General features: G+C 39.1%; 1 protein-coding gene across 2 annotated transcripts; it reads left to right on the top strand.

Annotated features, from left to right (window-relative positions):
* Nucleotides 1-2670: 2670 nt before the first annotated feature.
* On the top strand, nucleotides 2671-24168 carry DEPDC1B (DEP domain containing 1B; the record flags this gene model as incomplete). 2 transcript variants are annotated; one of them, XM_082497435.1, is made up of 11 exons in its annotated part: nucleotides 2671-2718; nucleotides 3372-3637; nucleotides 8708-8843; nucleotides 11106-11233; nucleotides 14462-14592; nucleotides 15664-15711; nucleotides 16179-16319; nucleotides 21045-21211; nucleotides 22672-22848; nucleotides 23501-23686; nucleotides 24007-24168. In XM_082497435.1, 11 exons carry the CDS (start codon nucleotides 2671-2673, stop codon nucleotides 24166-24168), a joined length of 1590 nt encoding a protein of 529 aa, XP_082353561.1. The 2 variants fall into 2 exon arrangements, with proteins under 2 accessions (XP_082353561.1, XP_082353562.1); XM_082497436.1 differs by lacking the exon at nucleotides 23501-23686.
* Nucleotides 24169-25865: the final 1697 nt, after the last annotated feature.

Raw genomic sequence — 25865 nt, forward strand, 5'->3', positions numbered from 1 at the left:
TTAAAAATACTGGGGTTTATTCTGCTCACTACTAACAGAAAAGAAGATTGCAATATTTGCTTTGTGCTTGATCTCTGTGTGGGATTTTTCAAATACCCAAAACTTTGTGGCAGGTTTTCCTTTCTTCCCTGTTGTACAATTCCAAGAAAGTAAGTTTTGTTACCTGAATAATTTTATGGGAGTTCTGGCATTTATATTGCATTGTTAATGTTAAAATAGTTTAGACTTTATCTTGGACATGATTTGCAAATGATTTCTTATGAGATTACACACAAGTCTTTTTTTTTTTTTTATAAAACAAGTTAAAAATAATTTTATATTTTCTTTCCACTATTTAATCCCTGTAGCTATCAATTGTCATGGCAGATCGAAATTAGATCTGAGAAAGGATTTGGATGGCTTGAGACGTATATTGTGATCCCTGAATTTTAGATGTCTGATCCTGGAATCCTCACTGCTGTGTTTTGGCTCCCTGGCAGTGCATGAAGAGAGGTGCTTTGGCACAGAATCCAAGACAGCCAGGGTGCCGATCAGGGGCCATACGCGTTTTCAGTGGGAAATGCGATCACCGACTCTGTCTCAAATCCTGTCGGCCTCCAGCCTGTGTGCATGCCCTTGGCTTCCAAAGTAAGGGGTCATCTCCTCAGGACAGGGACCTGTTGCTGTTTTTTCAAACAGCTGGAAAGGATTTGCCTCTTTTTTTTTTTTTTTTTCTTAAATCTTGAATGGTGCTTATTTTTATTATAATAATTTATTAACTAAGTACTGATGAAGAAAGTGGGAGGATTTGGTTCATTTAGGCCTCCTTGAGCCTGAGGGTTTAAATGTGTTTGGGAAACACAGGCCTTCAGGGAAAGGCTGTAATAGCTAGTCTGTAGCGTAAACTGGATGATGCTACCCTCTGCTTCTTCTGGAAGGAAGTAGGCATTACTCTCTAGTCTTGCAGATGACTCCTGTGCTGGTAGGGGAAGTCCTAGTTCTGGTCGGTGATTTTGCAATTATCCCCACCACCACCCCATCCTGCAGCCAGGTGTGAGGGGCCAGATAGTTGTTTGTTGGTTTGCAACCTAGATCTGCAACAGATTCTTCAAACTCACTTGGAGTTAAGTAGGCACTGAGAGTATGCACTGTGAAAATTAAGCAGTTTTGCAGATGGACAGGTGCTGAACAGAAAGGAGCCAGGAAAAACTTTCCAAGACCAGCAGTTGTACAGTAGCCAACTGCCTCCAGAGTCAGTTGTTTGAGATTAAGAATTAATAAGCAGGAGCAGAAACTGGAGATGCTAATCATTCAGTGGGCTGTCAGCAAGTGCCACTTCAGATTCCTACCGCATAATTTCCTGCATGCTGGTTTAGTTTTCTGTAAGTCATGAAGCAATTGGAGAAAAAGAATGCATTGTTTCAGCGAGTTGTATGGATGTATCCTAGGAGGCTGCATGTACTGTAACTATGCTAATGACATCAGTACGCAACGTTATTAATGCCTGTCCTGCTACACACAACGCTACAGCCTGTGAGAATCACAGTGTCTTCATCTGGAGAGTCACATGTTTTCCTGCCTAAAAATTGCACATCTTGCATGCTGAAGTGTACTATACATTTGAGTTAGCCTAGAAAGAGGAACGCAAGAGACAAAATCATTAATGTTACAGTGAATGTTTACTGATAACGAGAGGAAGTGGGTTGGAATTTTCTATTTGGTGGAGGAGAAACACTAGTATGACTCCTCTGCTAAGAAACTGAATCCTGAAAATTGGCGTGTGTGTGTTAGTAGGTTTGTGTGGGGTTTTGTTTGTTTGGTTTTTTTTGGAAATTAATGAAAAAGTTGTTTGCTTTTTATCATATTCTCTTTATCAAGGTGGCAATTTGCCAGAGGGTATTTCATTGATACGGTTTGACTGTTCTCCAAAACAAAGCCAGAGCCCCTGTGCTGAACCACTTACTGATTGAGGAAGTACAAGCAACAACAAGAAGTAGCAGCTCGTGTCCGTTTTAAAAATAGAGTAATGTTTCTTTTGGGAAGCCAAAACGTCTCACTACAGTGCACGATGAGGCGCTGCTGAGGGCCTGGATTGCCTCTGAGCTGCCCCTTCCCTCTCCCTCCAGCATTGACCACCTCAGGGGCCTACGGGCGCTGCACAAGGGCTCTTTTTAAACTGTTTTCCCTGTAGACTGCCCCAAAGCATACGTTCCCGCTCTTCCTGCCCGGGAGGAGCCCAGTTGCTCCGCCGGTACTGCCTCCTGCGCCCAGGCCCACACGGAGGCGTCGTTTTCTGCCCCATTTCCCCACCCACCCCTCCCCGGTCCTTCGTCTCGCAAGCAGCCCTCCGGCCCAGCAGAGGAAGCTTGTCAGCTGAGCTGCCCGTTGGGCAGAGGGGAATAGCCCGGGGGTCTGGCGGGGGGCAGAGGGACACCCCTTCCCCGCCGCCGCGCAGGGGCCCTACCAGCGAGCGGCGCGTGGAGGGGGGCAGAGATGCCCGGCCCTCTGCGCGAGCTGCGTTGGAGGGCGGGGCGGGCCAGCGGGTCCCTCCCGCCAATGAAGAGCGTCACGTGCCGCCGCCGCCACCCAATAGGCGAAGGCCGTACCTCTCTAGCCCGGATTCAAACGGTCGGCGGGCGCAGGGCGTGCGGCTGCCGGTTTCCGTGGAGACGGCGAGCTCCGGCCGCGTCCATGGAGCCGAGGCTCGTCGGCCCCGGGCCCTACCGCGCCACCCGGCTGGTGAGTGCCCCGTCCCCGCCTTTGTCTCTTGTGTAGCCTTACCTCGTCTGCGTGGGTCCTCCGTGCCCGACGGTGGCTCTCTATAGAGTCTCCTGGGTACCTGCTGGCTGCCTTGAGGGAGTCTGGCCGCCTGCGCCTGCCCCGCCGACCGGGCCTCTGCGGCCTGAGGGCAGAATGCCGCCAGCCCGGGCGGGCCCTGGGCCTATCCTGGGCAGCTGATGCCCGGTGGGGACACGGTGGGACGGTCCCCAACCGCCGTCCGGGTGTTGGTGCTTCTCCTCCCGAGCTGAGTCTGTGTGGGGCGGCTGGACCCATGCGCGCCGCGGGAGCGTGGCGGCGGCACAGCCCGGCAGAGCGGAGCTTTACTCCAGTCTTTTGTCAAGTTAAAAGCTAAGGGACGGTTAAAGCCGTATCTGTAGAGCCGTAGGTAGCATGGGGCTCTAGATCTTTCCTCCCCTTAATCTGCTGTTTGTTCTCAGATCTCAACTGTTTAAATCATAGTTTTAGGTTTTAGTGTGCTTGTAAACGCAAATGACCAAAAAAGGACGTATTTCTGCATTGAGATTTGGCTGCATTCTGATCTCACTTTGTACAACTAAAATGCTTCTAGGAGAAGAGCTGCCATAACGGTTTGCTTTGTTCTTCTTCCCTAGTGGAACGAGATAATAGAACTTTTTCGTGCTGGAATGCCTTTACGGAAGCATCGGTGCCGCTTCAAAAGCTATGAGCGTTGCTTCAAAGCCTCGGAGGCAGTGGACTGTTTACATGAACTGCTTGGATCTAACCAAAACTTTGGCCCAGAAGTGACTCGCACTCAAACGGTTAAGCTGCTTAAGAAATTCCTAAAAAATCATGTTATTGAAGATATTAAAGGAAGATGGGGCAAAGAGGATTTTCAAGATGATGGCCGTCTGTATAGGTAAACTTATATACGGTGGCTGAAAAATTTGGGGTTTTGGAAACAGGGTGTAATAATTCTTGTGTGTTGGTCTAGAAAGTTTTTCTAGAATGCCTCTGAAAAGGTGTCTTCCTTCCCCTTTCCTTTTGAAGACTTTATTTTCTTTAGTGATAAGCAACTGTCATGATTTAATGTTTGGCTTGGGTTTTTTTTTGTTGTTTTTTTTTTTTCCTAATATTTTTGAAGATCACTTTAACTCAATTACGTTCTATGAATATGATCGGGCTTTTGTAGCTTTTGCAAGGTAGTGAGTTCTGTTTGCTGTTGGTAGATATCAGGTTTGTCAGTGTTGGAAGAGTGCATATGAAAAAAACATTGACAGAAGTAAGGGTGCCACTGAGCATCCAACTCCAGTTATCCTCTCTCTCTCCCAGCTGACTATTTTGGATGCAGTTTCCACTGCTGAGAGAAGAGAAAGGCCTTCTGAATTTAAAAGTAATTCGTGATATATATCCCTTTTCTATATTTCTTGTCTTGTAGTTTGAAATTCTTAAAAGAGACAAAGTTTTATTTGCTCATCCTCCGGGATGCTTACTTACTTATCCCTGTTTAACCTCTGAACCAGTGGCTTGTTAACAGAAGAAAAGAATTTTCTTTGCAATGAACACTTAGCATTACTGGAGTAGGTTCTTTGACCTCTTGTGGCCTCAGTTAAGGTTTGAGTGTCCAGAAGTTGTGGGTTCTGGATTTGTTCCATCTTGCAGTGTCCTGTTCAGTGAAAAAGTAGTGTAAAAATGACCATTACCTTAAGTATGGATCTGTAACTTATATTGTGGTGAGTCTTCTTTTGAAGAAATGGGAGCTGTCTTCATGCACCTGCGTAGCAAAAATAGGTCAGCAATAATGCTATGTTTCTACTTATTATGTATATTATTACATACTTAAATAAATTCTATGTATTTTTTTGGTAATGATTTCTTAATAATGTTTTTGGAAAAATGTATGTAATACTGAATTTCAACTTGATGTGGAAGAACTAAATTTTTCATTTTCATCTATGATCTTAACTAATTTGTTTGTAGAATGTTCCTAAGATTTTTTTTGCTGTCTAGTCTGTACACCTATGCTGTAAGTGCAGTTGTCCATTACTGTCCTAATTTTATTTATTAACCTGGAATACTTTAAAATAAGAGGTGTGTATGAAGTAATTCTTTTACTTTATCATAAGCAAACTTGGGTCAAGATACTTTCTTATAAAAGAACTGTTGTTTATGTTAAACTTGTTCCAGTGAAGTTCAGTTGATTTACTGTCAGACTGAATCAGATTTGTATTTAATTCCAGTAACAAATTAGCACTGTTTCAACTTGTTCTTTATGATACTGCATGACATCTTTCACTAAAATTGGTAGCTGGTTTTTAGCCTGCCTTCTGAAGGAAGCAACACTGAATGCTATAGCTTTCCAGCCAAATAAGTTAAATATTCACATAAATTTCAATCAACTATAATGGAAGAAATTTTAAATAATTTGGGGGGAATAAAAAATTAATGTTCTGTCCAAACTTAGTTCTATAGAAGGAAATTCCATGTTACATTTACTCAAGGAAAATGCTAATTGTTAGAATTTGGGAATCAAATTTGAAGGATCCAGTGTATCAAAGGACTTGTTTCTGAAGATATTTTCAGAAGCTCACTCAAGAAAGTCTCTTGCTGAGTATATAAAAGCAATATGTGGCTCTGCAGTTTGCAAGCTGAAAATGACCGAAGGCTGGGAAAATGTGCCGATGAAGTACGGTGTATGCTTGTCCTGATTTTAAAGACTTCTCTGGACATCTGCTTATGGCTGCTGTAGAAGGGCAAGATATTGGGACAGTTTACCTAGTCATTGAGTAGTTCAGGTTGGAAAACAGGCATCGATGACCTGCAGAGAATCTTCGGTCTTGACTTCAGCCTGGAGAAAGTTGAGTGTAAAGGGGTGGTGTGTAGTGGGCTTTTTATTTGCTTAAACAGAGTTAGAAAAACAGTTATGTGCTGGTACAGCACATGGTGCTAGGTGTGTCACTGGTTCGGTATGTTCCTAGCCCAGTCCTGCTCTGTCTAATCTACTTAGCACAGCACTACCTGCACAGTTTTTTCACTGGTGTCATAGGTGTTAAGTACTTTGTCTCCTTTCTTGGCATTGACTCTTTGTCAAATGATTAAATATGGGGTTTGGTAACTGCTGGTATTATGATACATAGCTCTTCGGTTTGGGTTTGTTGTGTTTGTGTGGTTGTGGGTTTTTTGTTTGTTTGTTTGTTTTGCACTGGCATCATGACACATTCAAATTATTTTGCTCTTTTATCCTATGTATTTTCAGCCATGACTTTCTTGAACTGCAGGCTGTAAAAGTTGGTTGGGTGAAATATTTCTGTGCTTTTCATTTACTATGTGCTCTGTCTAATGATCTGCTACTGGACAAGAAAGCTCTTTTGTTATAGCTATCTTAATGATGTTCTTTCTCCACCTCCAATTCAAAAGATAACTAAGTTATTAATTGAACAGGGTTTTTTACTAAAACTGTTTGCCTTTCATGCATCTTGAATCGGACCCAGCTTTTTCTCACTAGGCTTGGTGAGAAAACTCTGTATGCTATTCATGGTTTTGGTGTTTCACTTAAAGTATTAAAACATGATCTTTTCTTATCTATGGAGCTAAACATCGGTTTTCCACCCTGCCTTTATTCGTGTGTTTAATGTCCTGGCAGCTCCCTCTGGTGGACTTTCCTAACGTTATGTTGAAAGTATGTTTCTCACCGTGTTGATACCGGTAGCAGTACAAGTCGCTTTTAATTCCACTGACAGTGCTTACTCAGGAAATCTCGATATGCTTCATACCTTCTCTGTAAATTCCTGTATTAATTTACTGTAACTGCACACTGTGGTGCACAGTTGTGTCATTCATTAACTTTGCATGTAAGTGTAGTTGTCTGTTCTTGTTCACCCTTATGTGAAGGAGATGTTGCCAAATGTTGATTTGCCTGAGAATATTGGGCAAGTACTAAATGTGAAGGTGAGAACTAGTATGGCTTCTAAAAACAGCAAAGGCTATCTGTCTTTGTGTCCTGACTTACTGGCTCAGTGGAGTCTACAATAATAAATGAGAAGTTACAGTTTTGGAAGTTGTCAGGCTTTATAAGTTTTGGAATCTAAGCAATTGTATTAAAAGCAAAAGGGTTAGTACTCTTGTATTGCTTGTAAACTTCTGGGAGTTCAGCAGTGTTACTAGTTATACCATTGATACCGATGTTAGTTGACCCTGTGCTCTATCCATTCCCCTAGGCACAAACAAGTATCTCTATTTCTTCCTTGTATAACAAACTCCTAAAAGTAGTGCTGCTGGCTATAAACCATGCTAATCTCGACATGTCCACCTCGGAATGCTCCTCAGTTGCTAGCTTTGGGTAACGTTATTCTGTTCATCATAGAATCTGAGGCTTTTCACTGTTCTTCCAAAAACTTTGGTCTATCTAGATCTTGCTGTAATGCTACCTGAAAAGGGGGAATGCACCTCCTTTTTCTGCTTGTGAGAACTCATTCATTTATTGGTTGGTTGAGAATCAGGGAAGCAAATGACATGAAGCTAGAAACTGTGAAGAACTGGAGGAGAGAACAGGGAACCGTTGAGAATACTGTGAGGCAAAGGAAAAAAGGCTGCAGAGGTTTTAACATTAAGAAATAATGAATAGCTGAAAAAACAGTTGAGACCACTCAACAGCTGAACATCTGCAGTGTAATCTGGGTTACTTTTAAAAGGCAGAGTAAGTGTTGCAGGTTTAGTGCAAGGTGCTTATCACTTGCCTCAGGGTTTGTCCGAAGGAAGTGGTATCTTCCTGTGTTGCGGATATCCTGTTGAAGAGCATTGTGGAATATGCCATACAGGCTCAGTGTGTGTGGTGAAAACGGTAATGTGTTTAACCCATTCAGTGTAGTACTACTAGACTAAAAAATCTGCAATACAGAACTAATTTAAAAACTAATCAAAACCCTGCCCTGAGAGTATGGGGTGAAGTTGTAGAGAAAACTTCAGGATTTCTTGAGCATGAGAACCTTTCTGGTAGGATAAAAATGCATGATAACCACTGGTGTACAAGCTCTTGTTGCATGATCACAGACATAACTGTCTTTTACATTCTGGTTAAAAGAGTGAGTGAGGCTGAAAGAATTTCTTGAAGCATCAGGAATCTGAGCATCTAAAACCTAGGAGTTCAAGTAAACGAGATCTGATCTGGGCCAGTCTGATGATATGTTGCTATTGAACTTATTTGCCTCTCTGATGTGCTGCCATTCATTTTTTTTGTAAATGCCCTGACGTAGGTTTGGCAGTAATTTAATTCTTGTCAAGCTGGAGATGTGACTGGGTTGAATGTATTCTGGCATAGTTTGTTTTCCTTGTTTTCTGCACAGTCTAGCTTAGGGTTTATTTCTGCTAATTTATTCAAGGAACTTCTTGAAATGCCTTAAAAAGTGAGTTTCCTGCACAATTATCTGGAAAAAAATACCAGAAAAGAACTGCAGAATATGATCTTCGCATAGAAAGCATGTAAGCACACAAGAACATGGTAATGTGGACAAAACTTTGTGTGGACACTTGCATGCACACTAATTAGATCCAAGTGTTAGTCAGGTGACTTAGTTATGGAGCTTTGCTTTAGGACATGCGTGCTAGCAGTGCACTTGACATGGGGAAAATCTACCCACAGCTTTTTGAGTAGAATCAACATCTTCTAGTGAAGACCTGAGTCAGTTGTCTATGCGTAGGCAGCTGATGCTCTTTGAGATGCACTGGGATATCAGACATTCACCTGAGGCTCAGCTATGTCAAGGGAGGTACAAAGGACCTGAACTGTTCTGGAGCAGCAGATGAAGGCCAAACGAGACTCCTCAGGATGTTTTACATGTTGCTCAATACCAGTCTTCAGGGCAACTAAGTCACATTGTGAATGTCCAAGGCATTTATTGTGTTTTCACATGTAAGGCCTACTGCAGCTTTGCATTGGTAAGTGTGGAATAGGATGGAGTTCAGAGACATTAAAAATATTCTCTAATTGTAGATTTCCTCCTTCCTCACCGCTGAAGCCATATCCAAAGAAATCCTTATGTGGAAAGGAAGTAATTAAATTTCCAGACTGGAATGAAACAAAGGCTGGCACTTCCCAAGAACATATCCCAGTGAAATCTGTCACAACGGTAAGAAACCCAACTTTCATTTCACCAGACATAACCATATTTGGAAAGCAAAACTGAACTAATGATCTCTTTGTTGTGGCACAAAATAATTGTTTATAAGATTAAATGCAAAATACTTTTATTTTAAACTTATGTGAAGTAAAGTTGTTCTTAGTGATTTGCAGGGGATGTTGGCTTTGAGTGTTCTTTCTGCTACAGATTATGATGTCCTGAGAATCATAAGTTCAGCATGGCTGTATTTGCCAGTATGGTTTGCATTCCAGTTCGATCAAATTCCATTTATTACACTACAAGACAAAATAGTTACTTATTTAATTAAAATTTAATTTATTATATAAACTCTTATTCAGACACTTCATGTAGCAGAATATATACAGTATTACTCCCTTCCTAGCTGCTATGAGGTTGTTAGTGATTCAGTTTCCTTTTCCATAAGCAATAAGTTGCGGCTAAGGAGAAGTGGTCCTGGTTTCATTGTTGCCCTTTGTGAGCTTGGAGAATCACCCTGCCTCATACTTACTTGGATTGATCCAGCCTTTATAAAGATGAAAAAAATGTTGCTTTTACTAGTAAACCAAAATTGTATCAACTCTTGCTACCTGGACACCTTAAAAGCCTGGGCTTCTGGAGTTATGTATATTCTAAACCCTTCCTCCAGTGTATCTTGTCTATAAATGCTCTCATATTTTGTGAACTCTTGGGACTCCTTCGATAATTGGCCTTTTTATTAATGCTCATCAGTGCAGGAAACTAGCCTTGGCTTTCTTGGTGATCAATAATCTGTTTGAAAAAGTAGCTCCTACCATTTTGCTGGACATCTAGCAGTGATGAATGAATGGTTATTCCAGATTTGTAATCCAATTAATTATGTGCAGATCAAGTGTACATTTCATGTATGCCAGGCTTCTGAAGAGGAAAAAACACGGTCCTTAGAATTTCAATAGTGGGTAGAAGATCAAGAGGGAAGAAAGAAAAGGTAGTGCCAAAGACAAGTAAAGATAATAGAGTATTTTAGTTACCGAGCAAGTATCTGCTGCGGTTTTAACACATTACATCCTCCAACTGTCTGGTCTAAACTTCTGTCCAAGCCTGATAAGAGTTAGCAAAAGACTGCCTATATACATCTGACTCAGATGCGACAGCGGGCAGTCTGGCATAGCTCAAAATCTTTCATTGGCAGTTTTGGTTAATACAGTGGACCATAAGTTGAACTAACTGAGGCAAAGGAATAAGCTTCTTTCTGCTGGCTCTTTTATAGAAAGCTGTAGCTTTGACTGGAATGGTGAAGTAGACCGGTAGCTGAAAGTTGTGGCACCTTAAATTGCTCCAGCATCAATCAGAGGACGTATTGGCTGCGTGTGGATTGAGGGGCATGGGTCTGTGTAGTGAAATACTGATGTGGGAGACCAGATAAGAATTTCAGAGGGTGCTGTTTGTTTCAAACCAGCTCTAGTCTAGTGTCATGGAATGACAGACAATTAGTGTTTGGAGTAATTAAGTGCATTCCTGGAGCGCATTTTGTGGTTTGGTTGTGATCACAAGGAATACTATTAATGTGCTTTAGAACTCCTCTGTGATGTAAATCAAAGAATTGGGAATACTTATGAGTTTTGCCTTGAAAAGTACGCTGCTGACACAAACAAAGTATTGTATGTTCACCCATCAGCACATTGATGATAATCTTCAAGCATCAACCTTGGATTTGAACGTTGAGTAGAGGATAGCAGTCTCTTGCATTCTCTGCTGTACTTTATTCTGTTACAATGGTGGACTAGATCTGATGGGTTTCTTCAGCAGTAGCTATTTGCTTTTACTTTCTTCCTGTATAGAACCTGCTAGGGTACTTAATGTTTAGTTATGATCAGTATATGCTGAACAAGGATGAGTATCAATCTTTGATAACTCTTCTAATAATTCCTCAATGATCTTTCCATAAGCGGATATTTAATTTTAGTGGTAGTTGAAAACAAGTGAGTTAAACTGGTTTTAATCATGGAGAGGATCTGAACACAGACCATTGACTCCTGAACTTTAATGGCTATTCTGGCACATATAATTTTTCAACTCTGGACAAATTACATAACTGAGAAAATATGTTGTACATCTGTGAAACCCTAAACAGTCACTTGCATCCTGGAGACTTCATTGGAATATTGGAATTTAGGAATGTTTAAAATACTTGTATTAGGGAGCATGCTGTACTATAAATGTATTATACTGTTCAATGTCAGCAGTCAGTGAGGAATGTTTTTCTTATTTCAGAACTCTGAGATGTGGTACAAACGACATAGTATAGCTATAGGGGAAGTACCGGCATGCAAACTTGTGTTCCGCAGAGAGCTAACACAAACAAACATAGAAGAGATATGGAAATCCATGACTCTGTCACGGTAAGTATACTTGTGAGTCATTTGCTGTTAGAGTAAAGCTGTGTAGTAGGTAATAGTCTTGTCTGTCTTCTTTGGTAGTACTTGTAAATTCACCCACTCACCTTTCATTGCTGCCATCAAAGCCATAGTGGCTAGACCAGCTGTACCACTTCGGCTAACAAATTCAGCAAATAAACTTTATTGTTCTTAATACCTTTTGACTCTTTCCTGTTGTGTTATACAAGTCCTTTTGTTGTGTGGGTTTTGTCTTGTTTAATCACTTTTTCCCTCAGTCTTTCTCTTTTTTTCTTGTTGTTATGAAATAGAAGCACTTCTGAAACCTTTCAATGACAAGTACAATACTTCATATGAGATACGAAATGGAGTAGCTAATTGAGTGCAGAAGGCTTTGAGATTCAGACGTTCTTTACTATTTCCAAAAGTAATATCCTGTGCAAAGTTACAGGCATTGTTTTAGACTATTTGTGCAGGAGTTAGCAGGGCTTATTGAAAGAGCTTTAAACTAGATTTGAAGGGGGAAAGGGATAAAATCAGGCTTGCTAGAGGTAAACACTGCATGCCAGTGTTTGAGGGATGGTGTGCTAGCGAGGTCCTTCAGTCTGTGCTACAATGTGCCAAGTACACTGGAGTGCATTTGAAATGCTTTTATACTAATGTGCACAGCATGAGGAATGAGCAAGAGGAGCTAGAAGCTTAACGTTTGCACAAGCGAAAGCTAGTGGGAGGAGTCCTGTGACTGGGGTGCAGTGGTGGACGGTTATAGGTGGGGCAGGTGAGGTGGGGAGGGTGGCACTGTATGTAAGGGAGAGGTTGGATTGTATGGCCTTACAGTTGGTGACGGCATGGTTGAGAACCTCCAGATAAGGATGAAGGGGAAAGCAAGTAAAGTAGATGATGTTGTGGGAGTCTACTATTGACCACCCAGCCAGGATTACAAAGCTGATGAATTATTCTACAAGGAATTTAGGGTTTTCTCTGGATCAACTGTCCTTGTCCTTATGGGTGATTTTAACTTCCCAGACATCAACTGGGAATATAATACAGTAAGCACAAACAGGTCCAGGAAGTTCCTGATGCATGTTGAAGATTACTTCTTGGTGCATATATTAAGGAGCCGACTAGGAAAGGTGGCCTCCTAGAATATTTGTTTGTAAACAGAGGGGGACTCGTGGGCAAAGTGTTGATTGGTGCTGTCTTGGTTACAGTGAACACGAAGTAGTTGAGTTTCAAATTGTTGGCTATAGAAGAAAAAATGCCAGCAAAATGTCAACCCTGGATATGGGGAGAGCAAACTTCAGGCTGCTGAAGGAGTTAGTTAGTAAGGTCCCTTGGGAATCTGCTTTTGAAGGTATTGGGGTCCATGGCTGCTTGTTGCTTTTTAAAAGCCGTCTCTTAAGGAGTGCAGGAGCAGGAAATTCCAAAGTATCGGAAGTCAAGCAAGTGGGGCGGAAGCCCCAGCTTGGCTGAGTAGGGATCTACATCTTAGGCAGGGATCTACATCTTAGGCAGGGATCTACATCTTAGGCAGGGATCTACATCTTAGGCAGGGATCTACATCTTAGGCAGGGATCTACATCTTAGGCAGGGATCTACATCTTAGGCAGGGATCTACATCTTAGGCAGGGATCTACATCTTAGGCAGAAAAGGAAGGCGTACAGACATTGAAAGCAAGGGCAGGTGACACGAGTGGACTACAGAGATGCTGTTCACCACTGTAGGGAGAAAATTTATGTGTCCAGAGCTCAAGGTGGCCAGCACTGTGAAGGACAACAAAAAGGGCTTTTAAAAATATGTTAATAACAAAAGGACAATCAGAGATAACATTGGTCTATTGCTTGACGAAGTCAGTCACCTCACAGAGACATAGACAAAGTGAAGGCATTTAATGCCTTCTTCGCTTCCGTCTTCAACACCAATGATGGGCTCTGGGACCCCTGGAGCCCTATGTTAGAAGACTATGACTGTGGGGATGATAAACTCCCAGCTGACCCCGAGCTTATTTGAGACTTGCTGCTCCAGCTGGATGCCCATAAATCTATGGGGCATGATGGGGTTCATCCCAGGGTACTGAAAAAGTTGGCTGTTGTCATCGTGGGACTTCTCTCCATTATTTTTCAATGGTCTTGGGAGTCTGGAGAGGTCCCAGTCGAGTGGAAGATGGCAAATGTCCCAATTTTCAAGAAGGGTAAGAAGGAAGACTGTGGTAAGTACAGGTCTGTCAGTCTTACTTCAGTGCCTGGTAAAATTATGGAAAAGGTTATTCTGGGAGTTCTTGATAAACACTTGAGAGACAACACAGTCATTGGTCATAGCCAGGAAGGGTTCATGAGGGTAAAGTCCTGCTTAACTAACTTAATTTCCTTTTATGACAAGGTGACCCATCTAGTTGACCAAGGGAAGCCAGTAGATGTGATGGCTTTGGATTTTAGCAATGCTTTTGCTACTGTCTCTCACAGTATTCTTCTAGATAAACTAACATACAGCTAGACAAGTCCATAATATGTTGGGTGAACAATTCGTTGATGAATCAGGCCCAAAGGGTTATAGTACATGGGGTTAGATCAGGCTGTTGGCCAGTCACTGGTGGGGTTCCCCAGGGCTCAATTTTAAGGGCAGTGCTCTTCAATGTTTTTATAAATGAACCAGACACCGGAATCAACTGTACATCAAGTAAGTTTGCCGATGATATTAAATTAGGAGGAGCTGTGGAATCCCTCAAGTGTAGAGAGGCCTTACAGAGAGATTTGGATAGACTAGGGATCTGGGCAATCACCAAGCTTATGAAAATTAAGAAGAACGAGTGCTGCATTCTGCACCTGGGATAGGGTAACTCTGGTTATACATACAAAGTCGGGGACGAGAGGCTGGAGAGTAGCCCCCTGGAAAGAGATCCGGGGGTTTGGGTTGATGGCAAATTGAATATGAGTCAACAGTGTGCCCGGGCAGCCAAAAGGGCCAACCATGCCCTGGGGTGCATTAAGCACAGCGTAGCCAGCTGGTCAGGGGAGGTTATTGTTCCAGTCTACACTGCACTGGTGCGGCCCGCTCCAGTACTGTGTGCAGTTTTGGGAGCCTCAATACAAGAAGGACATCAAACAATTAGAGTGTGTCCAGAGGAGGGTGACAAAGATAGCAAAAAGATCTCAAGGGCAAAATTTAGGAGGAAACTATATGTTTGCCTTTTTCAGATTAGATGATGCATGAACTATGTGTTTATGTATTTTTAGATTACAAAAGGCCTTGGGGTTGGATTCCCTGGATGAAGTGTTAGACACAAAACTTGTGAATTCAAAGCATATAGTCCAAAATGCATACAACGTCAATAAGCAAGGCATTGTCACTTTAGAAGACAAATCAAGTGAGTATTTTAGAAATTTACATTAACTTTTTTTTAATACTGTAGTTTACTAGTACAAAAAAAGTATTTGATCTAATCTATACTAAGATGTAAAAACTCTAATATAAATGTGGTCACACAGGTATAAAGATGTTACAAGGTATGCCATTATTGTCCTCTGACATCCATCAGAGGACATCATGACAGTAAGAATCGGTGTTTATTCCATATTTATGCTCTTAAACATATTCATGCTTTAGCAGTGTTGAAAGATGAAGGCAAAAGAACAGCAACTTTTTATTTATAAAGACAGGGATATTACTCACTTCAAGCTGGCTTTGTCAGCCCAGCCCTTAACTGCCTGAACTGGAGTGTTTATGTGAGGGAAATGTGTATTAAAAATTGGGAAAGAACCAAATGTACACTGAGGGATGCTTAAAATTTCCCAGTTTTGAGTTTTCAATCAATGCATTTTGAAACTAGCGCTGAGTTTAAAACTGCTTTGCAAAGCAGGGAGAAAGGAAAGGATTTTTGCTGCTGTGATATATCACAACATTATTGCCACCGTGTTTTCTTCAAGGTTTGTAGAGAACTAAAATATGAGATTGGAACCTCGTCTGGTTTGTGAATGAAACCTCCTCCAGAGCATATACATATTCATTTTAAAGACAATTGGAGCACCTGAAGATATTAACTGCCCCCTTGCAGAAATGACAGAACAGAACATATGAGTGCTTTTCAACATCTTCAGTGCAAAGTAAACACTTCAGTGTAATGCACTATTGAAGTTGTAGCTTGAACTAGTTTGGCTGATTGTTTGCAGGGCAGGTTAAGGATTTGTGATACAATCCATTTTGCTGGATTGAGTTGTAAGGGCAGTGGGCATAACTGATTGATATTGAATACTAGAGGTACTAAAGCATAGATGTAATTTAAGCTAGGTCCTACATTAAGGTATAGCCTGCCTTTACAATTAGTCAATCTATTATACAAGAGGATAATAAATAGGAGGAACTTCTTAAAGAATTCTCAGTGTTGTTTTTTCTCATGTACTTTCTCCTTTTAATTTCTGTCTGTTTCTTTCCTATGCAGAGGAACTACCTCACTGGATATTATCAGCAATGAAATGTCTAGCAAATTGTAAGTAAATTCAGGAGAGCAAAAAACCCAAACTAACCCGCCCCTGTAAAAATGAATTGAACTGACTGTGCCTTTACCGCTATATCAAATCCTGTTTATATTCACAGTCAATATTTTTTCCAATCATTGCCTTAAACAAAGCTAGAAAAGATCATCCATCATCTATTCTCCTGCCAGTGCACCTTATTTCAATGAAATATATAAAGATTTAACTATTCAATTCATATTTTTCCTCTACTATGTGTTTTCACTAGACCTGTTGGAAACAGATCGGTTCAATAGATCAATGCAGTTTCACTTATATTTTGAAGAATGAGTCTAAGTTTTGTGTGTTTTTTTTTTTTTTTTCTACTTTAATATTGCATTTTTATTGGCTGTAATAGAAAATAGTGATCTGGCTGGTGGCTGCAAAGTAATTTTCTCTTTTTTTTTTTCTCTTTGTGTTTGTTTTTTTTTCCTCTTTGTAGGGCCCAGCTGCTCAGATTTGAAGCAGCCTACATACTCAGGATTTGAAAGAGATGTCTTCAAAACTATAGTGGACTACTTTAGCCAGATGAAAGAGCCTCTTCTTACGTTTCATTTCTTTGATGTTTTTGTTAGTGTGTTAGGTAAGTAGTTTGGGATGTGATGAAAAAATTATTCTTTAGAATTTACTTCCTGTAATTAATTATTCATACCTGAATAGTATCACAGCTCATTTCTTTAGGACCCGCCCTGTCCATTCTACATGGAGAACAGTTTAATATTTAAATTTATTTCATATCACAAGGTGCTTTTGTTCTTGTGTCTTTTCGATCACGTTAGTTCAAAAGTCTTCTGTTGCTTGTCTTCATAATTTTTGAAGGCCTCTGTTTGTTGCTTAGCACTGCCACACCTAACATGTATTTTAGCAGATTTTTCTTTTTTTACAAATGCCTAAGTGTCTTAAAAACTCACATAAGATTTTTAGAAATTGCTTGACTGCAGTGTAGATTAAAAAGGGTTAGGACTGTAAGGACTGTTTTTAACCCTGACAATATTACATCTGAAGGAAATTTAAATCCTTCATTGCTTAAGCTTAGAATAGACCTTAACTAATCGAGTGGTTTAAAGTCACAATAGTTTAATTATTAACTATAACTTTTTAAGGGTTCACACTATATCAAATTCACTTATCCTGTAGCTATAAATGGCTCATTGAAAGACAGTAAATGTAATAATATTTGATTATATTTTATGGTGATGTTTCAGAATAGAACAAATGAGTTGAAAAGTAAACATGCTTTGTAACATGTCACTTTTCTGAGCTTCTTTAAGTGGGAACAAAATTGCTTTTAATAAAGTATTGAGATGGAAAAGGAATTCAGAATGACACTTTTATTTCTGGAATTTAGTGTTTTTATACTTTGTTCATTGACAATCTTGCTTCAAACCGAGTATTGTTCCCTTTCAGACTTCTTTTTCTTAGACAACAAATATTCTTGATAATATCTTTAAAAATTCTTTCTCACCTTTTATACTGTCTTCCTGCTTGCTTTTCCATTGTATTTCACATCTTTCAGGCTTCATGAGTTTTATTTCACAGTATTTCACAGATTTAAAAATGGGAAGAATTCATGCCAATGTTTATGTGGAAATGAAAGGAAATCACGCACTGTTCTAAAAAGTCATAAAATAATTCTTTGATTGCTTTCACAAAAAAAATAGGTGCTATTATGGAATCCTTGCTTACTAATGAAAATAGATTTACACAAAAAAATCTTGGGTATACAGGCTTTCAAGAACTACTTAGATTGTTTTCCACCTTCATACTTATACTGCCAGTAATTTAAAGTAAATTGTATGTGTTGAAAATGTCATGTTTCTCTAGAAGTCTTGCCTGGACAGCCTCCTCCAGACACCTAACACAGGTATTTAAATAGCTAAAAAGCTGCACTTGGCCTCAGTGGGATGATTTGGGATACCTGAGTTAGGCACTCTCAGTGATGGGGGTATGGAGTTGGGTCAGATGATCCGCAGGTGTCTTTTCCACTCTTTTTACAATTCAAGACTATGCTTCCTATCTATTCAGTGGAGGGAGTTCAAGAAGACAGTTCAGCATACCTGTGGTGAAGCCTAACTTTCCTTTTTGTACTCAAAACTATTTAGAACCACTGGTAAGAAAATGAACAAGTAAACCCGATCTGAAGTTTGGGTAGCAAGGTCTTCTCTGACCACTCAGACTCTCTTCTGAGATTCAATCTGTGATCCTTGCAAGTGAGGGGAGAGTGGGAGGAGGAAGGGGTTTTTTGGGGGTTAAGCTGAGAGATAAAGCGGAAAGTTTTGGGTTCTGCTTGATATGTTATCAAATCTTAACAATGAAGAGCACTGGAACAGGCTGCCCAGGGAGGTTGTGGAGTCTCCTTCTCTGGAGACATTCAAAACTCGCCTGGACGCCTTCCTGTGCAACCTCATCTAGGTGTTCCTGCTCCAACAGGGGGATTGGACTAGATGATCTTTTGAGGTCCCTTCCAATCCCTAGCATACTGTGATACTGTGAAGCTAAGGTACAGTCTACTATGAAGCTGTAGGTAAATGTAGAGGATAATGCACACTATAGAATATTATTTTGTAGTGTCAATGCTAGTACTGAATACTGCCTGTGAAGCAGTAATTGCTTAGCAAGTTGTGCATGTACAAAATATGAAAGCAGATCCTTGTCTTCAGTTCCATTTCTGTGATTTTTCTTTTAATGGAGTATAGCTTGCTATATTGGCAATAATTCTCAATCTTAAGACATTTATAAACCAAGATTTCAGTCCTTGAGTCTTTGACTTTTCATATGGCTACCCTCAAGGAATTACAACTTTTCCACAGTGATTACAGGACTTCTTTCTTCCTTCACTGGATAAGCTTTCTGTTTAGTGGAAATAGCAAAGAAAGTGTTATCAGATGATATTTTTAGTCATTTGAGGCAGCCATGATGTGATTTGTACATGTCTAAAAGCTCCATCTTAACACTTGAGAAATATTTGCAGAAATCACAGGTGGCTTGTGTGACCATATCAAGATGCCTCACTTGCTTCTGTTTTTGAATAAAGACTGTCTAGAGCACTTATTTTCCAAGAGGCTGGCTGAAATTAGTTTTCAGAATCGCCAAGAAAATAGGACTAAGGTGTCAGTGATCATCAGGTATTTTACTAACTTGGTAAAATTAAATTTGCCTTTTGAACAGGTTATGATTCTTTATGTACAAATCTCATTAAGGTTAATTAATATTTCTCAGGGCCTCTTCTAAACATATGCACTAGTGTACTTGCCAAATCTTCCTTTGAAATTAGAAAAGTCTTTGCTTTGAAAATAAAATTAACTACACTGCTTTACCACTCTTGGAATACTGTTTTCGCTATCCTGCTTACTATTGCACACTTCTGTTTGTTTGTTTTTGGTTTTTTAATAACAAACAGCTTCCACTTTTTACACAGTGTTGAACTGACCGGCATGGTGGATGAGAGGAGAGCAGTGGATGCTGTTTATGTCAACTGTAATAAAACTTTCAACACTGTTTCTCATCACATCTTTATAGGCAAACTGAGGAAGTACAGGCTAGATAAGTGGGTAGTGAGGTAAACTAGAAACTGGCTGAATTGCTTGGCTCAGAGTGTTGTGATGAGTGCCACAAAGTCTAGCTGGGTGACAATCAGTAGGGAGTACTCCAGGGCTGTTAATGGGACCAGTAGTGGTTAATACTTCATTAATGACCTGGATGGCGGGACACTCTGTCCTAAACAAGGGCAGAATGCCCTAAACAAGCGTGTAGATAATCCAAAACAGAGAAGAGCTGTGAATGCAGCAGAAGGTTGTACTGCCATGCAGAGGGACCTCAACATGATGGAGAAATGGGCAAACAGGAATCTCATAATGTTCAACAAAGGGAATTGCCAAGTCCTTTCCTGGGGAGGAATAACCCTATGCACCAGTGCATGCTGGGAGTAACTGACTTGAAAGCAGCTGTAAGGAGAAGGACTTGGCAGTCCTGGTGGGTACTAATGTGATGGAAAGCAAGCGGTGTGTCCTTGTGGCAAAGACATGCAGCACTCTTAACTGCATTCAGAGCATTGCCAGCAGGTTGAGGGAGATCTTTCCTCAGCACTAGTGAGTGAATCCAGTGGAGTGCCACAAAAATTAAGGGCTTGGAGCATCTGTCATACGGGGAGAAGCTGAGAGCAAGGAGAGCTCTGGAGAGTTGGAGAGGAGAGGCTCAGGAAAGATCTTATTAATGTGTACAAAAGACTGATGTGGGAGGACTAAAGAAGAGGGAGCCAGACTTCTATCAGTGATATCCAATAAAAGGACAAGAGGCAATAAGCACAAACAGAAATACAGTAAACTTCATTTATACATAGGAAAATAGCTTTTTTAATTGGAAGGTAGTCAAACACTGGAAGAGGTTGTTCAGAGAGGCTGTGAAATCTCCATCTTTGGAGATACTCAAAACCTGACTGGACATAGTCCTGGGCATCTTGCTGTAGATGACCCTGCTTTGAACAGGGCAAGAGGTCTAGGTAATCTCCAGAGATCCCTTCCAACATATATAATCCTATGAAAGAAAAAAAAAAGTGTATCTTTTTGTTGTCTTTCTTGTTCCTTTTTTAAGAGAAATTACTGACAGACTGCAGTCATGCAGATATTTTGTTCCTGACTTCTGTTTTGTTCTGTGACTAGTGCTATTTAGGCAAATAGCTTCCTTCATTGAGCCTTAGAAACCCAAAAGAGACTAACATTTTTGTAGTGAGGCCTCTTTATAGGTATCTAAACTACTATCAGATTCTACTGTGCCTATCCAGTCTTCAAATATCTCTGCCATGTTCACATTCTATGTTTTCTCATGAGTTTTTAAGCAGAATTAGTCATAGTTTTAACTTCTATAAGTGTGAGGGATGTATCACTATTGTCATAGCTGTCATTGATGGATAAGCACGTTTGTTTAGATTCTCTGATTGTTGCCCCAGACTTTTTTTTTTATGTGGTTGCTACATCTATGCATACATCTCAGTTGTGTTTATAGCTGAGGGTTATAAAAGAGCAAATAATGAACTGAAATGTAGTTTTTCATGTCTACTAATATCTAGAGGTTTTGATTATGGTTATTAATATCTATCAATGCATCTTGTAAATATTTAAATAAGGTGCCCAGTTCTAGTAGTCCAGCTCTAGGGATATCTTCCTAGAATCTTTGGGGAGTGGAGTTCCCATGCAGTCTTGAAAGAGTAGGAAAGGAATTTGGGGAGACAGATTTAGAAATGTTATGTTAAATGTTATAGAAATATATAATTGAGAAATGTTGCACAGTCTCATGCTCTTTTATAAACCAGGACTGCTGCAAAAACACAGCAAGGCCGTAGAAGCTCTTCAGATATCTTGTCTCCTGCTGCCACCAGAAAATCGGAAAAGACTACAGCTGTTGGTGAGGATGATGGCAAGAATTAGCTTTAACAAGGATTTGCCACCTCTTTCTGATTCAGTGAGGACCAGAACCTTGGTACGTATAGTGTAAAGCAAAAGTTCTAGACAAGGCTTTTGGAGTAGCACAGATAAAAGATTCTTACTGGAGAGTGTAGACAAAGTACAGTTTGCTTGTTTGAAGAACAGTTTATCTATTCTAACTATGTGGACAGCTAGTCTGAATTTGAATAAACTGGGATTTCTTCTTAGAGTTGTCAGCAAATGAAGAATTTGGATGTTTCCTTATCTTTCAAAGTTAAATCACCACTGATATCACTATTGAGTAGAAAAAAACAAAATACAGTAGATGAGGTCTCTGGTGTTCTTTATCAGTGCAGACAGCATGAGAGAAACACACTGTCTGTTTCAGTCATAGTTAGAAATATGTAGCGGAATGTTTTGATTTACCTGTTTTCAGTTATTTAAAAAAAATTCCTACCAGTTTATTTCAGTACTATTTTTTTTGTTAATCATTTAACTACAGAAATCTCTGAAAGTAATTTTAATTAGATTTTGATAAAGCCCTAGTTTTTCTAATGCTTTTTCGTTAGGGACTACTTGTAGAGTTATCACTGATGTTTGCAACAGCATGTCATTACAAAGTTATTAGGCATAACTTAGCAATTCTGACTGGCTAAGAACATATATTTCTTTTGCTTAATTTTCAAGTCTTTTTCAAGAAGTGCAACAGAAAACTTAGTTGTAGAGCCACTCCATAAAAATCCTATAGTAGCATGCATAAATCTAAATTTGTTCCATAGCAATTAAGTTTTTAATTAACTATGAATAGTATTTGATTAAAATAATTAAAATTTTGATTGCTGAGTTTATAATTTAATTAACTGTAAATGATCTTTGATTAAAATAATTATAATCTAAATGTTATTTTTAGAAGTGAATCCTTTACAGTCCAAGTATTTTGTACTAAGTTTTAATTCAGCAGTGTAATCTGTGGTACACGACAGAAAACCTTGATTGCCTTCTGTTCTTTTAATGTTATAAGTGACTGGTGCTCAGACAGAAAATTCTTCTAACAATGCTTAAGCATAAGACTACATGAAGTAAGGTGAACCAGAAATTTGGTTTGATGATTTCATAATAACGATATTAAGTACCGGAGCGAAAACGTCACTTCTATTAAAATTCCAGTGTAATTTTTAAAACCTCTGAAATATTTGTGCCCTATTTAACTGGAAAAGCCATGTGAAGTGGCTATTTGATAAAGTCTTGAGAATAAAATGGAATTCAGCTATTTTAAGTCTAAAGTCAAGGTTAGATTATGTATATGAGGCAAGAGCCATCTTCAGCCCACTCAGATAATGTCACTGTACACAATACTTTTTTTTTTAAATTATTATTGTATTGATGAGTTGGAAGTACAGTGAGTATTGTTGAAAACCTTTTCCCTAAATGATCAGTTTTTAAATACAGTCTGATTCCCCACCCCTCAGCCCCAAACAGAAAAATATACAATAATGATGTGGTTTTTTTTCTCAGATGGTTCAGGCTTTTTCCCGTTGTATTCTCTGCTCAAAGGATGAAATGGACTTGGATGAACTGCTTGCTGCTAAACTAGTATCTTTTCTTATGGACAACTATCAAGAGATCTTAAGTGTTCCTTCTGCCTTAAAATCTTCTATAGAGGAACATGTTATACATCTCCAGAGAGTCCAGGTAGGTATCTAGTGAAAATAGCCTCTAACATCTCTGTGCTAGAAGCTAGAAGGCCAAGTTTATCCTTTCTGCTCCAAAGTTTGACAGTTCTTAAAGACTCATTCTATCTCTGCTAGCTGATGAAGAACTAATTAATTTTGACTGATGATATTCAACCATAACTATGTATTTAAATGAAACTAAGCAGATCTTGATTGGTTTACAGACAAGAACTCTGAAATATGTTTTCATATTGTCAGCCCTATATTCTTTATGAAATGGGAAAATTATGTTTGTGGTAGTGAGGAAAACTGGATGGTTAAAAAGTGTTTCTATTAATGTTCTGATTTTCTTTTAGAGATATCCTTACTTGCTCTGCTTTTTTGTAACCTTTGCTGTTTCCTGATACCATATTTTATGTTGTTCAAGGATGTTTTTTAGTTCTTCGTTCTTTAATTTCTGCTGAAAAAGTAACTTTTAACTTATTCCAAGAGTTAAACAGGCTTCCTTTGTGTCTTTTTTTTTTTTACTTACTAGAACTCACTCAATTAGTGCAGGAGATAGGAGGTACAATTTAGGGTCTTTATTCCATATCTGCTCTATTTAATGACTTCAGGTGGTTTATTTGATTTAGCAAATAAAAATAGCTGCTCTTTTTTAACTCTTTTTTCAGATAAAATATGCTGGAGCTGATACTGATGCAACTTTTCCTCCTCCATCATTTTGTCACCAAATCAGTACAGATGAATTTGAAAACCAAAGGGCAACAGGCTCTCAAGAGCCACTGGCAGCTTTATTGGAAGAAATTGCAATGAATAAAGAAATATCTGTGAAAGATAAGAAGAAAAAGCTCAAGCAAGTAAATAAAAATTCCTCCACAGTCTTTAATTTTAACTTAAGAAGCTTTGAGAAGTCTTAGAGACGTAGTTCTCTAGAGAAATACTGATATTTAAAATAGTAGGTACTCTTGGGGGTTTCAAATTTTTAATCATTTAGAATAGGGGTACTGTGATGAATCAAGCCATATTAGAAAATATCACCTAATTTTCTATATAGAGGTATAGAAAGTCCATTAGAGAAATAATAGTTTTCCTGCTCCAGAGATGGAGGTTGCACTTTAACAGTTTTTATATTGCAAGTTTTAGTTAAGTCTTCATTTAAATTGTTGTGTTTTTCTAGTTTCAGAAATCTTACCCTGAAGTATATAGAGTACGATTTCCTACCCCTGAAACTGAAGCGGTGCTGTTTCCAGAAAAAACTAAACAGAAACCACCAGTACTGATGTGGGCCTTTAAAAAGCCTTTCCAACCATTTCACAGAACCAGAAGCTTTCGGATGTAAATGGTTTGATATATATCAGTGAACTGAGTCACAGCATATTATCAATGGATCTTATGCAAAAGGAGCCTGCACAGCAGGCAGTTACTCAAAAAAACTGGAGATAGTAGAAAAGGTCAAAATAAGAGTAAAGCATTAAGGTGGTAGAAATGTGAGCCATTATCAGTATTTTTTTGTAAATCATTTTTTTAATGTCTGTTATTTAAAAAACAAAAAAAAAGAAACTCAAGGGGATTAATCTACATGGGGGATAAAGTACACTTGCTGTAGTTTGATTTGACCATCATTTCAAGGTCTAAACGTATTTTTGCGTAATGTATTTTTGGTAACTAGTGAACAGCTTTTTCTTTCCTCTGAAAACGAGTGTCTTGTATAAACTAGGCTGTGTTTGTTCACATATAGCTTGAGGAATTAATTTGCTGTACATACTTGAATAAGTATGAAACACTGGATTTTGTTTTGCTGTTGTACACATTACTTTTCTTGATATGTAAGATTTATTTTGGAAAACTGTAAAAGCTCATTCTTAATTTTCTGATTCATATGATGCATTACAGCTTGAGTCAACTCCTACTGAAATTCTATTAACTTCTGTAGTGCTGACCCATTCTTTTAAGCAACTCAGTCTTTTAAGTCTTTTCCCATATGCTCTTACTAAATACTGCAGTATAAAATTGGATGCTTGACAATAGAACATATTTTATCAGAAAAATCTGAAGCCTTGCATTTCCTCTGGAAATGGAATTCAAATATTGAGGTGACACTGAAGCACACATGTCTCTAATGGTTTCATTTGTTTTGCATTATGAAATCTATTGTACCTATAACTTGACTGTGCATATAACATATTTGATTCTGACAGCACTTTTGAGCTATTAAAGCATTACCATTTTCCGATATTTACTCAGAGTGGTGATTTCACGTTATCCATTAGTGATGTAAAGAGCAGCATTTCATTCCTTATTGAATGTCAGAGTAGTCTATGCAGGAGAGAAGAGAGCTGATATCTCAATAAATTTCTATCTGACATTTTAATAAGCAACATGGTGACTATCCTGTAATGCAACATTGACAGTATTTTCACTTTGCTAACCTCCTAACCAGTCAATAAGCTTTAAGATGTACATAACAAGGTTGTTGGTTTAATAGACTGGAATATTTCTTGGGCAATGTGATTTTAAACCGTACATGTTTCCATGATCTGTTTTCACACATCAGTTATACTTGGACTTCATATCAATTGTCTTTTTCTTAAGCAAACTGATAAAAAAGAGCATACTTTTCAAATAATAATAAAAAAATATTAGAAGTAGTCTGAGGCCACTTGTTACCTTTTGTACTAGGTCTTCAAGGGTGACATGACCTTTTAGCTGTTCTGTGTATGCTTACACGCAGTTAAACTTTGACAATGACTTGACTACTCATAAATAGCAGTTTGGTTACAGTACTAATCCATGAAGTATAATAATGAGTAAGGCTAATTGGAAAGCAAATCTTGCATGAAAGTAGAAACCCACTCTAAGTGATCTCTGACATCAGTTCCTACATTGCAGAGGAGAAGTGGAAGCCAATCTATTTGCCATTGGAAATAATCTCACTCACAGTAGAAGGCCAATAAGCCTTCTACTGTCATGTTGAATTTTTTCCCCATTGTTACTTTTTAAAAATTTGTAGCCTTCCTGATCCCATTTTAAACAGTA

This window comes from Vanellus vanellus, assembly GCF_965231255.1.
Source record: "Vanellus vanellus genome assembly, chromosome: Z".
Taxonomy (NCBI): Eukaryota; Metazoa; Chordata; class Aves; order Charadriiformes; family Charadriidae; genus Vanellus; species Vanellus vanellus.